General features: G+C 41.1%; 1 protein-coding gene across 1 annotated transcript in view; it reads right to left on the reverse strand.

The window, feature by feature from the left end:
- The window catches only part of RIMS1 (regulating synaptic membrane exocytosis 1), a 452176-nt gene extending 434277 nt beyond the window's left edge, over window positions 1-17899 (reverse strand). The window contains 1 exon segment of the mRNA XM_058661479.1: window positions 17515-17899. Coding sequence (XP_058517462.1) covers window positions 17515-17678 — 164 coding nt within the window. The 5' untranslated portion in view covers window positions 17679-17899.
- Window positions 17900-21877: the final 3978 nt, after the last annotated feature.

A 21877-nucleotide genomic window follows, 5' to 3' on the forward strand; every position in this document is an offset into this window, starting at 1 on the left:
TAAAAGTGTTCTATCAATAGACTTGTTATTTATGTCTAGGTTAGGTTGTCCATCTCCAATTCAAGTCTCCAGTCTGGACATTCTCACCAGTTTACTTAAATTTTTCATTTTATTAGTAAATTTCAGGATTATCATCATTCTATTAGTAGGGGAGTTTATATTTAACTTGTGACTTCCTCTAATTTTTTAGGCAGAAATACATTTTTTTCCTTCAAATCTGCTATTTCTTACTTTCAGCTAAAATCACGGCACCTGTCTGTGCCAAGAATGGGGATGCTTACTTCTGTAAATGCAGGACATGCTTAACTGTCGGCCTTTCCCTTAAAGTGACCCAGCATGTAAGGCAGAAACGTTTTCCAAGGCTCTGCCTTGACATGTGGGCAGTCTGAACGCAGAGACTGGGCAACATTAGAACATTCCAACAAGTAGCAGGACTTAAAGAAGCTGACCAACCTCAGTTTCCAAAGGCCGGTTCTCCCTCTTCCACTAGTGCTTAACCTCCATATCAATGTCTGCTGCTCAGTAGTCTGACCTGGAGCAGATTCAAATTACTCTGCAATCATGACATTGGGATTAAGTCAAGTCTGTGTGGCAAAAGCTTTTCCTGTAACTTTACGAATAACAGAATATTTACTCTATTAAAGGATTCAGAGTAAGTCATGTCACTCTTTATTCTGTGCCACTCAATACTTTCAGATAAAAATTATCAAAGGCATCTTCTACAATGGTATAGTCCTTCATAAGCAGTCATATTTCCATCAGTCTCTTACTTAAGTGTTCCCCAACATTACTGGTACAGATAATGTCAGACAGGCCAGCTATACTACTGTAGCAACATGGGGAAAATCTGTCGGGGGGTGGGAGTTTGGTGGGGACTCCCAATCTGTACAAAATTGTACCACGAAATTCAAAAATTCAAAATAAAAAATTTTAAAATTATCACAGGCATCTTCTGAGAGGGGACAGAAACATGAAATGACAAGATGGTTGAGGTGCAGACAAAAGAGGAAGATTGCATTACCTTGGTGATGGGCTCATTAATGCAGATTTCATATATACTTGTGTATATAGGCATATATACACAAGAATACTTCAAAATGTTTGTGGAAAAAATATCATTTAAAAGACATATTTAGTCATGGACAATTTAAAAATTCATGCAGTTTCTCATGGCATGTTCTTCCACAGACTTTTTGAAGATTTCTCATGTCAATATGTTTACATGTACTCAAATATAAAATACATATATGTGTGTATATGTATATGAAACACTGAATTAGAAATGCCCTCTTTTTCTTAATAAAAAAAAAACTCAAGGCTTAATCTAATTCTATTGAAGACTTAAAACAATGCAAAGTTACAACAATTCTAACATGTAGAACAAAGAACCACTACAAAGCCCTGGTCAGGGCTCTTTGGGTTGGGTGAAACAGACAAGCACAGAAAGCAGCACTGACTAAGGCTGCAGTGGAATGCACTGAGCCATGTACCACAGTGACTCAGCCTGGCTGGGCAGGATCAAACACTTTAGGTGTTTCATGAACCAAAACAATATTTTTACCAGACTATTCATTCATTCTCTCTCTCTCTCTCTCTTTCTCTCTCTCTCTCTCTCTCTTCCTCTCTCCCTCCCTTCCTCCCACCCTCCCTCCTTTTTGACTAATCTTTACCATCATCCAATTTAGCTTCCTCTGTAAATCAGTAATCAACTGTTTTTGCTAGTAAACATACACTCCTTCTCTCCAACTCAACTGTTTCAAACTCCTAAATCCCCTCAGAAGGTGAACCAAGTCTACTTTGCAGAAAAACAGTAAGGAGGACAAAAGGTTCCTCAAGTTTCCAGTTACAAATTTAGACGCCTGTTCAAACCACCTTCTTCCTTGTACTTCTTCCAATGACTTCCTAAAAACTATTTATTTGAAAGGCAGAGCTATGTATAGTCATGGGACAGATCGTCTATCTACAGGTTCACTCCCCAGACGTTTGCAACAGCCAGGGCTAGGACAGGCTGAAGTCAGGAGCCATTAGCTTCTCTCCAGTGTTCAACCCCCACCAATTTCCCAGGTTCATTAGCAGGGATTTGGTTGGAAGTGAAATACTCAGGATTTGAACTTGTGCTCATAGGGGTTGCTGGTACTGCAGGCAGTGGCTCAACCCACTAGGCCACAATGCTATTCCACTTCCATTGATTTTTTTAAAATTTTATTTAACTTCTTTTTTATTATAATTATCATTTTATGATACAGTTCCATAGGCCCTGGGATTTCTCTTACCCCCTCCTTAAATCCCCTCCCCACCACCGAGTTCCCCTATATAATTACTATAGTATAACTTTTTAGAAACAGTCATATGTCCATCATTGTGGACGTGGACAATGGCAGAGAGTCCAGCATTCTATTGTGAGATATATTTAACAATGTCATTGGGAATCCATCTTTGACCTGGAAGCAGAGATGCATCCTGCATTGTATCCTCACATCTGGATATGTTAGTCTCCATTACACAGTTAGTATACATTCCCTAAAATGAAAAGCCACAATACAAAATCAACAATGGAAATAAAAATAGAAATTTTTAACTTTTCATAATTTTAATTGTATTCCATTTAAAATAAACCCACAATGAATTCAATATAGAATAGAAATATATTGAATTCAATATAAACCCTTCTTCCTTACAGTCTACATAATCTGTGACAGAGTCATTAGCAACAGAAAATGGTCTAGTACAACAACCACTATTTTGTTAAAGGTTTCAAAATGAAGGTTCTGTAAGGCCTATTCTGATGCTGTATACACAATACTCATCAATTTATAGTTACAACACAGAGGTATACCTTGCTCGATCTCTCCTCTTTGACTTTTGAAAAGTACCTCAAAGACAAATAACCACCGCTAATCATAGACTCTCTCTTCCACTGCTTTAGAGTCCCCCTCACAAGTGGGGACTCAGTCAGGTGTCAATACATATTCAAACAATCTATAAAGGAAAGTAGCTGCAGCTTTTGTTTCCCAACTCCCTCTTAAAATCTGACACTCTTGCATCATCACTCATATCTTTGTTTCTAACACACCCCTCCTGGGTTCCCACAACAGCCTTCCAGTTGCTTTATACACACACACCCTTAGCGTTCATCCAATCTACTCTTGATACCTAAACTGATCTTTCAAAAATACTAGAGGTGTTAGACCAGATGTCTCTTCAAACTTTGTGATTCTTCTTTTACACGACCTAGAAAGCCTCATCTTGTCTGGTTTCTACCTACCTCTTTATCTCAAACCATACCCCACCTGGCTTCCTCCTCACTTGCTGCTCTTTCACAAAACTGTCTTTCAAATTCTTCATATTTACTATTTTCCCTGCTACTAGAGACCTAGCAGCTAATTTCTTCATAGGAACTTCACTCCCTACTGGCCTGATTAGTTTACACTCATCCTCAGTTATTAGCAGAATCATTACTATTACTTCCATTGGGTATCATTACTGGACACCCTGGTCTTAGACTAAAATTTCTGGGTTTTATTACCTTGTCAAAACACAAAATATTGTTCTGTTCTGCATTTATCACATATAATTTAAATGGATTGTTATATAATGGACATTACTGTAAAATAAGGCAACGAGTCAGTGATTCTATTCTAGCATGGTGTCTGGCATATCCTAAATGTTCAGTCTATTCCTTTTTTTAATATTTATTTTTATTGGCAGATCTACAGAGAGAAGTAAAGATAGAGAGGAAGATCTTCTGGCTGATGGTTCACTCCCCAAGTAACTGCAATAGCTGGAGCTGAGCCATTAGAAAGCCAGTCGCCAGGAGCTTCTTCTGGGTCTACCACATGGGCACAGGATCTCAATGCTTTAGGCCATCCTTGACTGCTTTCCCAGGTCACAGGCAGAGAACTGGATGGGAACTGGGGCAGTCTGGAGATGAACTGTCTCCCATATGGGATCCTGGTGCACGCAAGGGGAGGATTTAGTCCCTAGGCTATTGCACAGGACCCAGTCTATTATTTTTATATACAGAGCAATGAGGATCATTCATTTTCTTTGGCTTACTCTAATACAAAGTTTTAAATCTTCAGGTATGCAAGTATGAGGAATCAGATAAGAGTGCACAAATAGAATGTGAATGTTATATGAATTTATGAATGTGTATGTAAGTAGTCGTTCCCTTTGTAGCCACTACCACTTCCTTGAATCACTGACCAACTGTATATTTAAAGCCAAAGTTCCAATTAAGAGAAATTAAGGGAAGTTCTTCTCTCCAGATTGGCAAAAAAAAAAAAGACTTTTCTAAGTGAATGAACAAAAACATATTATAATGCAAATAATTCTAAAGCATAGTGGGGGAAGCTTATTGGGATTATAAATTAAATATTCCATATTATAAAGCTATCTTTCAGAGAAACATTAAAAATTTTAAAAATAATCACAAGAAATACTGATTTAAATCAGATATAACTGCAACAAATATCATTACAAAGAGAATCTTTAGATAATTCTTAGTACCCACCAGTAATTCAATGATTTTGAATAATGTTCAATATAATCCAAATTCAAAATCAACAAATTAATTAAGTTTTCATGGAGTTTTCCATAGTAGAACCCAATTTTACACAGCAAGCAAATCAAACTAGAATGGAAGAAACCAAACTGTCTGAACGAGCTGGTAGTTAAAAGAGCTGTGTGGGAAGAGAGTGGCAGTGGAAAAGCATATGACAAGCAGAGCTGGAGCCGTATCACCACCCCTCTCAGCAATCAAGAATGTCTCTGGGCCTCTGTCTCCTGCAGGTAGAACTAGAACAAATCTTGAATGACATGTTAATTGACATTTTTATTACCATCTTTTATCATCCGAAGGCCTGGAGTACTATGTTCAGAAAGGTTGTGAGGCATCTGACACTTACTAGTGATTCTCTTCTAGGTATAGGAGTTTCATTGCCAACTGGGTATTAGCAACCCTGGATGCTTCCACAATATCAGCACATCCCAGTCTCAACTGCAAAGCTCAGTTATTTACAGTCTGGACCAATGGTAGGAATTTGTTCAATAAGCACTTATTGAGGTCCTGCTATGCACTGAAATATGAAGATGATTATTATAAGAGACCTGCTTTTGAAAAAACAAGGTCTAAAAGAAAACAAAGTTATAAACAATACAATGTTGCATGCTCATAGCATCTGATTCTAAATGTCAAATCAGAAAACATGTATCATGCCTTAAGCCTTACTGAAGTTAGTGATGCTTTAATTAAAAGAAAATGTTTCCAATAAACATGTCTCTTTTCAGATGATTACATTAAAATATATTATTTACATCTTCCTACACTGACATTCAAACAGCTTTTAAAATGTTGCCTTTCAAAAAAGCCAGGAATGTCAAATCAAGAACACAACAGACTGTCAGAAAATTATATCTTAATTTTACCCTCCGATGTTGTATATGCAATATATTTTCCTCATAAATTCTGGTCAACCTAGTTTTCTCAACAGCCAGAAGCACTCATTGCATTCCTTGCCTTCAGAATTTGCTGACTGAACTCCCATGGTTAGAATAACCATCCTACTCTATCCTCCTACTCACACCCTTAGCAGCCTTAGGTGACTTCTCCATTCCACAGCTTCTGAATCTATTTATTCATTCACATACATAGGGTTTTTTTTTTTTTTAAAAAAATGGGCACCTGTTACATACAGCCACTGTGCTTATTGAGGGATAAAAATAAGAATGATCTCAGAAGTTTAAACTGGGTGAGAAGTACTGCTGAGAAGGGTTATGAAAAAATATGCACAGGAGACAAGTATCAAGAGTAATCTAGAATCTGGAAAGATGATGTCACTGGAGCTAACTTGAAATGTTAGGTGAAAATTACTTAAGACTAAAAAGGAAATATCTGACAGGGCCAAAGGCGCAAGTGGAATCATCAAGTTAGTTGTGAATAATCAATGACACTGAGAATTAGGTCAATTAGACGGTGGCCAAATGTATGCATGGTCCAGGAGCAACTGAGAGTGATCTGGTTGCAGATTATGAACCAAGGGGACTTTATGGGAGATATGAACTCGATAAATATTCCTGAAACCAGTGTGGGGCTGAAATGGGAGGGAGTCTGATTTGGGGCTGAAAAATGAGTTAGGAGATTATTGCAGGATTCCAGGTAAGTAGTTATGACATTCCACACTAATGTAATAGCTACAGAATTAGAGAATAAAGAAGCACAAAGAAGTCCAAAAAGACTGAATCCCTGAAATTAGAAAGTTGATTAGATGAGGAGTTGCAATAGTGGTAGATATTAACCACAAAGGTAAGGACTGCAGAGTCATCCTCATTTTTAGGAAGAAAGCCCTAAATTTATGCTGGGTCACAATCCGTGAGAAGTGCCTATAGGATATGCAAAAAAAGGTATTTACTATATTTGTTAAGCACTTGAATCCAGATTTGGTAGAAAATGCTACTGTACTATAACATATTTGTATATAAACAAATATATATGCTGTAATGCATATTAACATATATGCATGTATATATGTATATGTGTGTGTATATATGGGAATCATTGATGCAAGAACATTTTTTAAACCATTATTCGAAATAGAATAGGAACTGCAGATATAATGGAGGATATAGAAATGGAGAAGGCTGACACTTGAGGGTCAGGAGCACACAAAATAGCAACATTTACAATAATCAACCCACATCAGAAAAAAAATTAAAAATTACACAAGGACAACCAAGGAAAAGCTAGAAAAAATTCTTTAGGCCTAATGAACACTACTTATTTTGTGCTATTTCAAATTAATGACTATTAAATCTTTCTCCAATGAGGTCAACATTGTGACATAGCAGGTTAACCTGATGCCTGTGATACCATCTGGGAGGCACTTCCAGCGCCTGCTGCTGCACTTCCAATCCAGCTCACTGCTAGCGCAGCTGAGAAAGCAGATAAGGCAATCATAAGTGCTCAGGGCCCTGAACCCACACAAGAAACTTGGTTGATGCTCCTAACTTCACTCAACAAAATTATGGCCATTGTGGTCATTTGGGCTTGGGGAGTGAACCAGCGATAGAAGCTTTTGCTCGCTTTCTCTCTCTCTCTGTCTCTCTCCCTTCACACCCCCATTCTGTGTAAATCTGCCTTTCAAATAAATACATCTTAAAAAATATTTTCCCAAAGCACATGATATACAGATATTTAACATATATACATACATGCATACATATGTTTTTAGTTGCACAATCTGCCAAACAAGCTATCCAGTTTTGCATCCTCCAGCTGAACTGTTTAAAAAATTGTATGTGGTTCTGCTAAAGACCTCACCTATACTATCTTTATAGAAAAAAGGAACTATAAATTCAACTGTTAATTAACTATATTTTCACTCAGTAATGACAACTGCATTTGAGGCCTCTGGAGATCCTAATTCCATCCTAATACTGAGGCTTCAACAATTATCAGACCCTAGTATCTTTGGAAAAACTAGTGTCATGCTTTCATTCCAGGGGCTAAATATTAAATTATTAGATTTGGTGTATGATACATAGATATCTAGAAAATGAACTATTCATCCCCATGAGAAAAGGGACTTTATTTTTTCAAACTACAATTAATATTTTCACGATGACCATGTAAAGTAGATTCTTCTTACAGATATTGCTATTATTAATGTTTTTTTCTTCCTTAGAAAGAGACAGAGAAAGAGGACACCTTCCTTCTATGGTTCACTCCTCAGACTGCTGCAATGGCTGGCACTGGGTCTCGTTGAAGCCAAGAGCTTCCTTCTGACCTTCCATGGGGGGGACAGGGACTCAGGTACTCTGGCTATCCTCTGCTGCTTCCCAGGTCATTGGCAGGCTGCTAGATCACACGTGGAGCAACAAAGACATGGCGCTGCAGGCAGCTGCTTTACTTGCCACACTACCATGGTGTCCTCTTATGCAGATTTTAATATCTAATGAAAATGAGACTTTTCACTTTAGTATCCCTTTAGTTCAAATGTTATGATACAAAAATGTATTTATTTTTCTCCAGGAGGGGGGAAAAGGTTAGAAGATTTAAGCTTAAATGTATTACAACACAGAAGTAGCTAAAGAAGATAAATCTATTCAGCTTTGTGAAATACAAAAGCAAAAAGACATTTGGTAACTTTTCTTTCATGGTCTTTCTGACCAGGACAGAATCTCTAAATGTGGATTCATAGCACCATGTATTTAAAGAAACCTTTATGTTGATTTATACATATATTAGATAATTCAGACAATGAGACTCATTTCCTCCAAAGCTACCTACATATATATACAGCATACATATATAAAACAAAACTTCAGTTAAAGATTTTCTCACTATTGTTGTCAAAAGCTGTGTCTGACAAAACTTTATATTATAATCCTCAAAACTTAAAAGTAAAAACATTCTTGAGCTTAAGAACATTCCTCAAAAATTGGGCCCGGCGCAGTGGCCTAGAGGCTAAAGTCCTTGCCTTGAACACCCCGGGATCCCATATGGGCACTGGTTCTAATCCCGGCAGCTCCACTTCCCATCCAGCTCCCTGCTTGTGGCCTGGGAAGGCAGTCAAGGACGGCCCAAAGCCTTGGGCCCCTGCACCCATGTGGGAGACCTGGAGGAAGTTCCTGGTTCCTGGCTTCGGATTGGTGCAGCACTGGTCGTTGCGGCTCACTTGGGGAGTGAACCATCAGACGGAACATCTTCCTCTCTGTCTCTCCTCTCTGTACATCTGACTTTGTAATAAAAATAAATCTTTAAAAAAAAAAAAGAACATTCCTCAAAAACTAGTAAAAAAAAATACCTCAAGGACAAAGATCTAAGTTCTAAACTAACCATACAGACCATGGAAAGTATAACAAATATTGCCCAAAAAGTCCATTAGTAGCTATTTCCATTATTAGTTTCTATGAATATAGATAATATGCATGTGTGCATTAAAATAAGCTAAATAAGACATCTAAATGAGAATGCAGATACCTTAATTGGTTTTCAACTTCCATACATCTCTATTTTAATATAATAGCAACTTTCAGATAATAATCACTTGATATAATGGTGAGTAGTAGAGAAAACATGTTAAATAATGTATAAATAATTAGCAAGGCATTATCTTCTACACTGCATAAAGATGTCTTTTTCAATCATTATGCTTCTTTAACATGGCTGATATTCTAATACAATGCATTAATTACTTACAAATTGCATGAAATTACTTCATATAACATTATTTTGCTATCTAAACTTCAGAGGAATTATCAAAATATTATTCTGAAATATTTTTAAATGAATTCCCACACATTCCTATCTTTAATGATAGTCTGCTCTTTTTGCAAGACCCAAAGCAGAATTATCATAAAGAGAATGTTCTATGAAGTTGTAGTTCATAATTATGGTTATCTGGAAAATGTTTTGAAATCTGAAATTCAATTTTGCTGCAAAAAATGCATTCCATTGAGATTGTATAAATGATAGAACCCCGCTCTCAGCAAGTACAATAGAATTTACCAGAGATTTTCAAGATTTTATAACTTGCTTGCATTGCTTACTGATAAGATATATTTTAAGACTATTAATTGCTTCACATTATAAGTCTTTTTAAAAAATTTTTGAAAGACAGAACGACAGAAAGAGAAATGGAGAGAGATTTTTCACCTGCTCCCCAATGGCCACAATATCCAGAGCTAGGCCAACAGAAGCCAGGAGTCAGTAACTCCAACTAGGTCTCCCACATGGGTGTCAAGAACTCAAGTACTTGACCCATCACCTGCTATATCCATGACAGGAAACTGGGTATAAGTAGGGGTTGGAGGAAGATCAACTTCAGGCATTCTGATGTGGTATGACGGCATCCCAAGCAGCAGCTAGCGTTACTGTGCTACAATGGCCAAACTGTTAACATAGGCAGCTGTCAGGTGCTTTCATGTGATAAAGCTGATTAATACAGGTCAATATGTGTTGCAACACCTATCAGCAATTACAGCATCTTTTAAAAACTAGTATGTGAGAGTACTTTACAGCTTCATGGCAAAATGAAAATAAACAGTTTAGCTTGGTGCTAATTTTTTGCTTTAAAGATTTACTTATTTTTTTATTGGAAAGGCAGATTTACAGAAAAGAGAGACAGAGAGGAAGATCTTCCATCCACTGGTTCACTACCCAAGTGGCAGCAATGACCAGAGTTGAGGTAATCTGAAACCAGGAGCAGCCAGGAGCTTCTTCTGGGTCTCCCACACAGGCAGGGTCCCAAAGCTTTAGGGCCATCCTCAACTTCCCATAGGCAGGGAACTGTATGGGAAGTGGAGCATCTGGGACATGAACCAGCACCCCTATGAGATACTGATGTATGTAAGGCAGGAACAATACCCACTAGACTACTGAGCAGGGCCCAATACTCACCTTTTCTTTCCACAAAAGTTGTAAAACAATCAGAACTAAGTTAACATTAGGTTATAAGGAAAATATTCTCTCAGTAACAGACCCTAAGAATCAAATCTAGTCCCCGAAAGAATGGTTTTACTGATTTTAGAGAAATAACCTATGTCATAAATACAGTTCAGAGTCATATTGGTAAGATGAGATAACGTGGCAGGGAAAGAAAATATGGGAAAAGGCTAAGATTAGATAACCTTGTGAGTGAAAAAAACAGCCAACAGCTAAGCCCTGTATATTTATGGGGTTACAGAGTGAGTCCAGAGTGAGAACACCCAGACAGCACTCAGAAGAGAGTGGAAAATGCCACTGACCATGCTCCTTTCAAGCTTTGTTGTCTGGGCTCTCTGAACAAATGTCACGAACAAGCAGTTAGAAGATACCCAGTGTGCCTAGCATTGAGGCATATCAGGTTAAACTACTACAGTTCAAGTCCCAAATGTTCCAGTTCCAATTCAGCTCCCTGATAACATATCTGTGAAAGTAGCAAAAAAATATTCCAAATACCTGAGACCCTGCACCCATGTGAGAGACCAAGATAGAGATTCAAGCTTCTAATGTCACCGTGACCCTGATCTGGCCAAAACAGGCATTTGGGAAGTGAATCGGTGGACTGAACATTCTCTCTTTCTCTTGTTTCTGTTTTTCTCTCCCTCCCCTTTCTCTCTCTCTCTCTTTCTCTCTCTCTCTCTCTCTCTCTCTCTCTCTCTCTCTCTCTCTCTCTCTAACTCTTCCAACTAAATAAATTACTTTTACAGAAATGTACCTCAGTCCCAGCATGATGCTTAGTGGCTAAAACCTCAACTTACAACCACTGGGATGCCATATGGGCACTGATTCATGTCCCAGCTACTCCACTTCCCATCCAGCTCCCTGCCTCAGAAAGTCAGTAGAGGATAGCCCTCAAAAAAACCTTGGGACCCCCACATGGGAGACCCAGAAGAAGCTCCTGGCTCCTAGCTTCAGATTGGCTTAGTTCTGGTCATTGTAGTCTCCTGGGGAGTGAACCAGAGGATGGAAGATCTTTCTCTGTGTAAATTTGCCTTTCCAAGAAAAATAAATAAATCTTAAAGAAAAAAAGTGTGTTTAGCTAGTTGGAATTTTCATTGCTACTATAAAATTAACTGATGTTAATGGGCTGGACTTTTCATCAAGTGATGAGCAGAAGGTCAAGCAAAATATATCAGGTACCCAGCAAAATTCCTAACACTTAAAAATACAGAATAAATGCTGGTATCCTCCCCCAATAGATGAGGGAAACAAATCACAATGCAGGTTGGTATACTTTTTAAATTGTTGTTGATTTAGGATGTAGAGAGGCACAGATACAGATCCACTGATTCACTCCCCCCCAGTGATAATAATAGCCAGTGGGAAAGAGCTAGGAGCCAGGAACCAGGAATTCAATACAGATTCACCCATGTAGATGGCAGAAACCCTACTACTTGAGCTTAGCATATATATTTCTAAAAGCATTAAAAGAACACTGAAGATTTGGAGACAGTATGCATGGGTTCTGGTTTATATTAATCTAGTTGTGATACACCTAAGGCAAATTAAACTTCAGGTCCAACTTTAAAATATACAACTTCTATTACAGGGGGAAAAATGGAAAATTTGTCTAACAACAGAAAAAGGTCCAGAAGATCAATTAGATGAAATGCAATGGATTGTTTTTAATCCACGGTACAACAACCAATTCCATTTTCCTATTACAAATACCACAGGCTAATAATATTACAGTAAGAATTCACACTTTAAATCTTTCTGAGAAGCATGATTTTAAAAATCATGCTCCCCACTTAACAAGATGAACAAATAATACTGCCCGAATGTATTTCTAGTACTCAAGTTAGTGTAGCACTACAGCTTAACGATGGATTTTCCATATACTACTTCCAGTGTAACATACTGCTTATTGACACGACATGCCTCTTGCTGCTGGTGAAAAGGAAATGCATCCTAGTTTAAAGAAAATCATCCCAGGATGACAAAAATAGGAATTAATGATGATGTCTTTTACTGTCCTTTCTCTGATAATGCCTCATGTTTCATCTTTCACTGCTCCTTTTTTATGCTTTTGTCACTAGCACTTGTGAATTTAGTACCAGGCATACACATTTATTAAGATGACTTCTGGTTAAAAGCACAACTCTGCACTGCAGTTCAGTGTGAGCCTTGCCTGTGTTCAACCCTGTCCATTAATGGTGTGAAAGAAATTAGAATCAAAGAGTAAGTCTCACACAGCATCTTAGAACAGGTAGACACCTTGTGTTTTTGCTTCCTAATATTTTCAATAGTTGTCTTTTTTCCCCTTCTTCCTCACCCACCCCTGCTTCAGCAATATAATAGAATGTCTCTGAGTTAAACCAGGAAGATACTGAAAAATCCCTTTGAAAATACACCTACACACAAGGGACTCTACTGTTACCCCCTCCTGGCCTTCCCCAGTCTACCTAGCCTCCTTCGCTCTATTTTTAATTGGAGTCTCTCATAGAGAACCTCATGGGCATATTTCAGGACAAGATGCTATTTATTTGGAGGGAGAAATACAAGAAGCAAAAGTAAAGTACAAGAATATTTCTACTGTCTCCACAAAGGAGGGAGCTACCATGGATGACTGAAAAGGGAATGCAGGCTCCCTGTGTAGAAGAGAGGGAGAAACCCAAAGTTAATACTCTCTGTAAATCACTTCACATTATGGTTGCAGGGATTTTTAGTAAAGTGAAACTTCACGCAATCCCATGATAATTTGCTGTCCTTATTTACACAGTAAGCGGCACACTCAGAATTAAAGTCCAAAAATCCTGAAATCCAAAGGTAACTGTTTTTTCATTACACGCTGCTGCACTGCACTCCCTGTCTTTATCTTGGAGAGCCTCCCCTATCCATCAACCCACAGGAAACTCAGTTAGCATATGTTGGTGAAGCTCTAGGTCCTCCCATAATCCAGCCTGATCTTCTGAATCAGCCTAATCTCCTGCCAAACCATGTCTTTGGAACTGAGGAAAAACCAGAAATTCATGTAAGGAAAAGATAAATGAAACATCACTTTCTTCTGGTTAAAAAATCAGTACAGTAGAAATACTCAGGGTTACACTATATGGTTTGGATTTAAATCCTGCTTGGGCTATGTTTTGTGAGTCAGTTTAGGATAGCTTCAAACTCTCAACCTAGGGTGAGGTGTGTAAAAAACCGTAATATCTGCCTCACCTCTGCACATGCTACTGTGAGAATCCAAATATTCACACTCACATTAAACATGAGTTTTGTGCATCTATAGACAAGGCATTAGAGTAAATAACTATGTAAAATACATACTATGAGATAAAGATTCAATAAATGTTGTTTATTTTCATTAACAATTATAATACAGCCTCAATCCCCATCCCTTGAACTCTATTTCATTTTTCTCTTCTCTCACTGTTTTGTCCCACCTTTCTTTATGAAGGTTTTTTATAAAAAATGAAAGAAATGAAGAAGATCAAATGAGATCTTCTCTGATTTCAGCCTCAGACAACGCAATCTTCAGCTCCTGTAATGTATTGGTTGATAATGTCTACTGACAGTTACTTGACGGAGTCTTCATTGAGAAAATCAGTCTTTGAAAAGCCTCCAGCACGTGCATGCACACCAGCACACACACACAAGCAGCACATAAGGTCATGAAAATCCCTCCAATTTGCACATAATTAAAATAATCATTAGATATTATTTTAGGAGAAAATTATTTACATTTACATGGAAATATATTTAAGAGAAGTAAACTTTTTGCCAAAAATGATTTTAACTATAAAGTATTTTCAATTCCATATAAAATTTGTCTAAACGGGCCCGGCGGCGTGGCCTAGCAGCTACAGTCCTCGCCTTGAAAGCCCCGGGATCCCATATGGGCACCAGTTCTGGTCCCGGCAGCTCCACTTCCCATCCAGCTCCCTGCTTGTGGCCTGGGAAAGCAGTCGAGGACTGCATTGGGACACTGCACCCACGTGGGAGACCCGGAACAGGTTCCTGGTTCCCGGCTTCGGATCGGCGCAGCACCGGCTGTTGCGGCTCACTTGGGGAGTGAATCATCGGACAGAAGATCTGCCTCTTTGTCTCTCTTCCTCTCTCTGTATATCTGACTTTGTAATAAAAATAAATCTTTAAAAAAAAATTTGTCTAAAAACTTGAGGTGAAGGTAGTTTAATTTTTTCCCAGTTCTACATAATGATATGATCAAAATCAGATTCAAGTAGTAACTTACAATCAAGGCTGCTAAAACTATTCAGGTATATTTTAATTGATATTTTGTAGTATGGTTTTGACATATTAACTCAGCAATTTTCTGTCTTTATTAGTGCCTATTTATATAAACTAAGAGGAAAGAAAGCACGGATAGCAGCTGTCTCAAGATAATGATTATGCACTGATAGCAGAAATGAATCTTAAGTCTAACGGATACTTCCAGAACTTTAACATTCTATGGCCTTTGGTAAGAATAAAAATTTCTCAAACATGTGATATGTTGGGCCTAATCCTACCAATCATGATATGATGAACCATACTTTTCTCTGGTTTAACAAATGCTCAAAGTTCCGCAGAGTATACTGAAAAGCTTAGAAAAAGCCATGACCTCTGGTGGTGTATCATTAAATCCCTCTGTATGTGTATCATCTGAATTTGCTCTTTGATCTAAGTTTTTAAGATGAACTGTACCCTAAAAAATACACTAATAATCCACTACTCGTGACAACATGAAACACTTGCATGGCAGCAAGCTGGGACACACCAGTCCACTACACAAAAGGCCAAAACATCAGTAAAAGAAGCTAATTCATAGAAGTTAATGCAGAGGTCTGAGATTACAAAAGTGCATTGTATAACAACATCACATGATCTGATACTTAATCCATGTAATGAAGAAAAGATTTTTGCAAACAAATGGACTAGCAGACAGCAGCCACAAGAAAAGAAGTGGGCCAAAAAAAGGGGAAGCGCTCAGAGGTGAGCAGTTGGATAATGCTCCTAAGTTGTATTTGTATATATATGCCCATACACTTGCTGTCTGTAGCCAGTTAACAGGTTTAGGATTCTGTCCCAAAACTCACCCAATCCCACCTAAAATGCATCACTCTCCACCACGCCTGAAAACAGCCAATGAAAAGGCATGATGGCCACTACTTGCAATGTGCCTTACCCCTTCTATCTAGACTGTCAAGCAGCAACCCACATTTTCCACTAGCTGCTGGAAGCCTCTGCAGTGAACACCAAAAGGAAAAGCAACAATCCTGCAAATCCTGTAAAGTGGAAGAGGTGTCCGGGCAAGTGGAAGTGGCAGGAACTGCAACCGGGAAGGACAGACAAACTGACAACAGGACACACAGACAGCACCAGCAGCAGACACCATCCATTACTTTCAGTCTCAGAAGAGGGAAAGCCTGCAGCACCAAAGACGACGCTCTTCCACTAGGGACAGGCAGCCGATTAACGATGGTTCTGCCTCCCTAGAGCCAGCAGGCTTAAAGTATTTGTTGTTTTGGGTGAGAAGGAACAGGAAATTCAGAAACCTGCTGCTCTTTATAGAATCAGGCCAGAACTGGCCTTCCTCTTGCACAGCCCTCCTCTATAATTAAAGGACAAGAAGGACTTTATTTCTCTTATTTTGTTGTGACCCAACAACCACATTTCGCCCCTCAGGCTGACAGTGGCACTGGCTGAGGACCCACAGCCTCCTTTCTCAGTCCCTCCCCTGTGAGGCACTGCTGCACTGAGGGGGAAATGGACATGAAGCCCTCCCAGCAGCATCCTTCCTCCCTCCAGGAGACTCTCCTAAGTGATGGGAGAGAGGCCATGCGGGGGGTGCTCTGTGCTGGCTGCCACTTCTGCGGCCTCCTGACTCCCTTCTGGCCATCAGCTAACTCCAGATGCAACAGGTTCTGCTTGGTTCTTCATGCCAGTCCCCTGCCCCCACATACACCTGCTGGCCTCAGCATGCGGCCTTGAAGAATGAGTCCCCAGGCATAGTGTCTAAATCCTCCAACTCTGTAATGGGAAACTTTCCTGAAAATATGCAGATTTCCCCCGGAAAGACAGGGTGAAGTCGATGAGGAAGCCCAATCTCTGCCAGTTCCTTGTAAGCAGTTTTGTCGGAGCAAGCAGCGGCATAGTGTCACACACTCCTGCACCACCAGCAACCAATGCCAACCCCTTGCATCTCCAGGAAAATGGGGCACCAGCCAGAGGTCTCCTGAAGCCTTGCTGGGCTCCACAGAAGGGCTGATGGGTACAAACGTTCAAACCCTCCCGGGCTGCTTCCTCCAGGAATACAGCAGGCCCCAGAGGGCTCCTGGTGCCTGGTAAAGACAAATCTCTCTTTTATGCAGGCCAGATTCCCCGCAGCTTCTCTCACCATTAGAAACTTTGTATTGCCCATGACATTACCTATGGGTAAGAAAATGTGTCTTCATTCAGGTATTCTCTGTGGAAGACTAGGAATGAAAGGTTAAAGAGAAGCTGGGGAGGCAGGTTACCAAAAATGGCAACTGCCCAGAAAAGACCCAACCTTGATCTTTGAAGTAAATGAATGAGTAGCAAGATGAACACTAAAACTGAGCATTCTAATTATATAAAGACAGGCACCCTTGGGCGGGCCAGCCCCAACCTGCCAAACTACTCCACAAGAGCAGAGGAGCTGTTCTCAGCACCTGGACACGCCACCCTCGCCTGGCCTCCTCAGCCGCTGCTGTCCCCCTCACCTGCTCCCTGCCCAAGGCCCTTCCACTTGTGCGGGTTCAGGTTCTCAGCTCCTGCACGAGGTGGCCCCTGTCCACCCCTAATCCTCCTGGGCACCCCCATCACAAGCCATCCTCTCCTGGCTGGCTCCTCGGTTCCGGCTCGGTGACACCCCTCCTTTCTCCACACCACCACCCCCAGCCCTGGCCTCACCCAGCTCAAACCCTGAGCCCCCTGACCCCCAGCCCCAAGGCGGGCGCCTCCACCCGAGCCCGGTACCGCGCCCACCCCTCCCCCACCCGGCCGGGAGCACTGGGCGAGTGAGTGGTGAATGGACGGAGGGAGGCACCGAGGCACGGATGGCTTACTTGAGCATGGCTTCTTCCTTCTCCTCCTCTTCCTTCTGCCGGTCCATCACTGCCATGATAATGTTCCTCTCCTCTTCGGTCAGGTGGCTCAGGTCGGGCAGGTCTTGCATCGGGGGAGGCACCGTAGGTGGGCGAGGACCGCGGGGCCCCACGGCCGAGGACATCTTGGTGGCCTGCCCGCCCCCTCCGCTGGCAGCTGGCTCTCACCTTTCGGATGCACGCCCAGCGGCAGCGCCCCTGCTTCCCCTCACAGCCGAGCCCTCCGGGCGGCGGCGGCGGCGGCGGCGGCGGTGGCAGTCAGGGGAGGAGGAGCGGCGGCGGTGGCGGCGGCGGAGGAGCTGGGGAGAGCCCGAGCCCAGGCTTTCATGGTTGTTTGCATCCACCCAGCCCCGGATGCTGTCTTTGTTTTGGTCGCCCTGGCGAGGCTCGGGGCCACCGGCCGCCTCCCGCAGCCGGGCCTGGGCGGCGGGGGCGGGCGGGCGAGCGTGGCGAGGGGGCGAGGACTGGTGCCCGGCTCAGGCGATCCGGGCGTCTCCGCTGGGCGCGCGGGGCGGAGGCGGGGCAGGGCCCGGGGTCGGGCCGGGGCCGGGGCCGGGGTGCGGGCAGCCGCCGCCGAGGCTGCTCCCGAGCTCAGCTGCTTCCAGTTTGGGGCTGCGAGAGGGAGAGGGAGAGTTTGGGTGTCAATTAGGCGGAGTCTCCCAGGCTTCGCTCCCGGGTGATGCTGCTGCTCTGGCAGACAGAGCTCCCAGCCGCCCAGTCCGGGAGCCGCTCCGCCCACTCGCACCCACCCGCCCACTCCCCAAGTCCAAGCCACGCGTGCCCCGGCCGCTCCCCCCACGCTCGCTAACGTGCACGCCACAGAGTGCTATCCCCAGGTACCCCTCACCCGTGAGTCATCCTCCCTCTCTAGGTCCCTAGTCTATGTCATCCTCCCCAGCCCTGTTTTTCCATGAGTTGCATTAATCATCATCATCTCATCATCCTCGCTATCGACTTCATCACAGAGCATTAATATTATTTGAGCTCCCACAATGTTCTGAACAGCAGGGTGGAACACCCTCTGGACACTTTTTTTTTTCTTTCATCCTGCCATCATGACTTACTGGTTTACTAGTCAAGTGTTGAGGGCCACAACAATGTGATTTTCTAGATAATTTTCATATACCATATATACATGCATATACGCACCCCAGAACATCCTGCATTTTGTAAGTACATTGTACTCCTCAATGCAGTGTCTTTCATGATCAATCTCTCTAGGACTGTTCTGCAGTGTATCCTAAGATGCCCCACAACACAGTGAACCACTAACCTGTCTTTAGGCGCTTTGGGTAGCCCCATCACAACACATAAATGTACTTCTCTGGTGCTTGCGAATGGATTATCTACTCTACATCCTCTAACGATTCTCACTGTTCCCATGCATTCATTTCTTAGCCTCCACAGTGACTTCTCAAGAAACCCTGATCCCAGATAAGAAAAACATTCAGCCATATCCTATTGCATTTAAGAAGCCTCTACTCACTGCCTTGTCCAATGAGGGCCATTACAGATGGGCTTCTCTTCCTGAGAAAAATAAACCCACAATATTGAAAAATAGGTGAGGGTATTGCATTGGAACCCTGCTAGCTGAATTTTGGTAAAAAATAATTATAAAAGAATCAATATTTGAATAGTTCAAACTGAATAATTTCCTTAGTAATGATGATGGAAGAAGGGCTGTTTCCCTCACTGGGAATTCTTCCTGTAGTTCTTAAGATAGTTAGAACTCAAAGTAGGTCTACAAATATATGCAACCAAGAACAATGCCTGAAATTGAGTGACAGTAATGCTTTCTAATCATTATTCTTTTTTACAGATTTATTTATTTTTATTTGAAAGACAGGTACAGAGATAGGAGAGATTTTCCATCCACCGATTCACTCCCCAAACGCGAAAAACAATTAGAGCTGAGTCTATCTGGAGCCAGGAACCTCCTCTAGGTCTTCCACTTGGGTGCAGGAGTGCAAGAACTAAGAAATCCCCCACTACTTTCCCAGGCCATAAGCAGGGATTTGGATGAGAAGAGGAGCAGCCAGGCTGGAACCATGCCCATATGGGATCATAGCATTGCAGACAGAGGCTTAGCCTGTTAAGCCACTTCACCAGCCTCATTATCATTATTTTTGTTTAAATGGCTTAACATTGCTCTAAGTTTGAGGTAGCCATGCCACTTAGGGGATGTCTACACTGACGTCTTTAATTAAGTAATGAATGAAACACCCCATTCAGTATTTTTTCGTCATTAAAAAGCAAAACTGACTTAATTCCCTCATTGCAACATATATTCAGGGAAAAGAAAACTGAATTGGTATTCTGGTTTCCCCATGACTATGAATTAAGCCAAACAAATGAACCTGTCTGAATCAGTTTCCTTATGTGTAAACAGTATACCGTATGATCCAGCAATAGCACTCCTAGGAATATATCCAGAACACTTGTTCTATGAGAAACCAACATGTACTCCTATGTTCATAGCAGCACAATCAGTAATTGCAAAAACATGGAAACAACCAAAATGCCCATCAAAAGAGGATTGGATAAGAAAGCTATGGTTCATCTACTCCATGGAATACTACTCAGCTATTAAAAAAAACAAAATGCAGTTCTTTGTGGCCAAATGGGCCAAACTGGAAACCATAATGCTAAGGGAAATGAGCCAATCCCAAAAGGTTAAATACCACATGTTTGCCTTAATTTAAGATGATATGATGTTATGTATAACATGTTATGTTTTGAATGTTATATGTTGTGTATAAACTAAAATTGAAGTATAGGTGAGGTGGTCACAGAAGGTGGCTGGGAACCCGCATTTACTTTTAACATATTGGTTACTCATTACTATGTCAATTAATTCCATAATGATGTAAATTTTTGCTGATGGTATGTTGGAGCTTTCAATTGACTGGGATGATACTCTGCTGGCTCTGTCATCAGACCAGAGAGGGTATACCTAAGAAACCGTTGAACTTGACGGGACAATAAGATGCTGGACTCTATGTTTGGTATACGCTTGCAATGGGGAAACCTCAACTGAACTTGAGCTGTGGTTATGCAATAAGGTGGAGGAATCCACCATGGTGGGAGGGTTTGGGGAGGGGTGGGGAGAACCCAAGTATCTATGTAACTGTGTCACATAATACAATGTAATTACTGAAGTTAAATAATAAATAATTAAAAAAAAAAGAAGTATTAAATACAAAGACATTTGAAATGTATAAAAATGTGCTCAGCACTTGGTACTTCTTTCTTTTTATTTCTTGCTTTTTCAAAGATATGTTGTTTCATGACTCTCTGATTTCACAGAGGAGAACAGGAACACAGATGACGTGCCCACCTTGGAGGGCCTCTCTGCTTCACAGTCAATATGGTAATGCAAAAACACAACCAAGACTTGTCCTCAAGAAGTTTACAGTCAAGTTAGTTCATATGGAATACCTCAAAAACAGCAAATGAAGTCATTATAAAGCCTCAGTTGGCATTAGAATTAGCAGAGTAAAGCTCCTGAAGGCAAGGATCCAATGAACACTAGTGCTTTAATTTGTTTCAGTTGCCATAAGAAAAAAAAAAACACACAGAAAGAGTAGCTTAGATAACAGAAATTTAATTTTTAAGAGTACTGGAGACTGTAAACCCGAGGTTTCGGTATCAACAGTTTTTTCCCCACCCGAGCCTCCCTGGTTGGCTTTCAAGATGACTTGTGGTTGTGTTCTTGCCTGGCCTTTCCTGTGGGAGAGGTGGCTCCCTTACAAGGGCCAGTGTCCCCCTTACAAAGACTAGTGGCTCTCTTACAAAGACACCAGTTTATTAGACCAGCGCTTCATCATTATGACAAAGTTCAACCCTGGCTTCCACTGCCATGGCTTTACAGCCATGTTGTAAGGTACTGTGGACAACAGTTCTAATGTAGCAATTTGGAGAGAAACATGACTCAGTCTATAATTAATCATTTCCATGTATTAGGATCACTTTGGGAGATGGTAATTAATGTGCATTTCTTGATGACTTGATGAAATGAAGTCTGTTTATCCATCATTTTCAGGATCACAGGTACTTCTGTAGGCTGTACATGTACATGTGAAATCTGTGAGTGCCTAACTGAATAAAGAATGAATAACTAATAGAATACCAGATGCCTTGGTGCAAACCTGCAGACACCTTTCCCTGGGATTAGGTGTTTTCCCTTAATCAGGTAACTCACTCTTTTATGAAAGGGCTAAAGATCAGTTTTAAAGTCCAAATATAGTGTTTCTATAAATTTAGCCACAGAAAATCAGAGCCTGCCTGCACTTTGATAAGCAAGGGAACATCCTGAAATGTGTCA

The sequence above is a fragment of the Ochotona princeps genome, chromosome 1 (genome assembly GCF_030435755.1).
Source record: "Ochotona princeps isolate mOchPri1 chromosome 1, mOchPri1.hap1, whole genome shotgun sequence".
NCBI lineage: Eukaryota > Metazoa > Chordata > Mammalia > Lagomorpha > Ochotonidae > Ochotona > Ochotona princeps.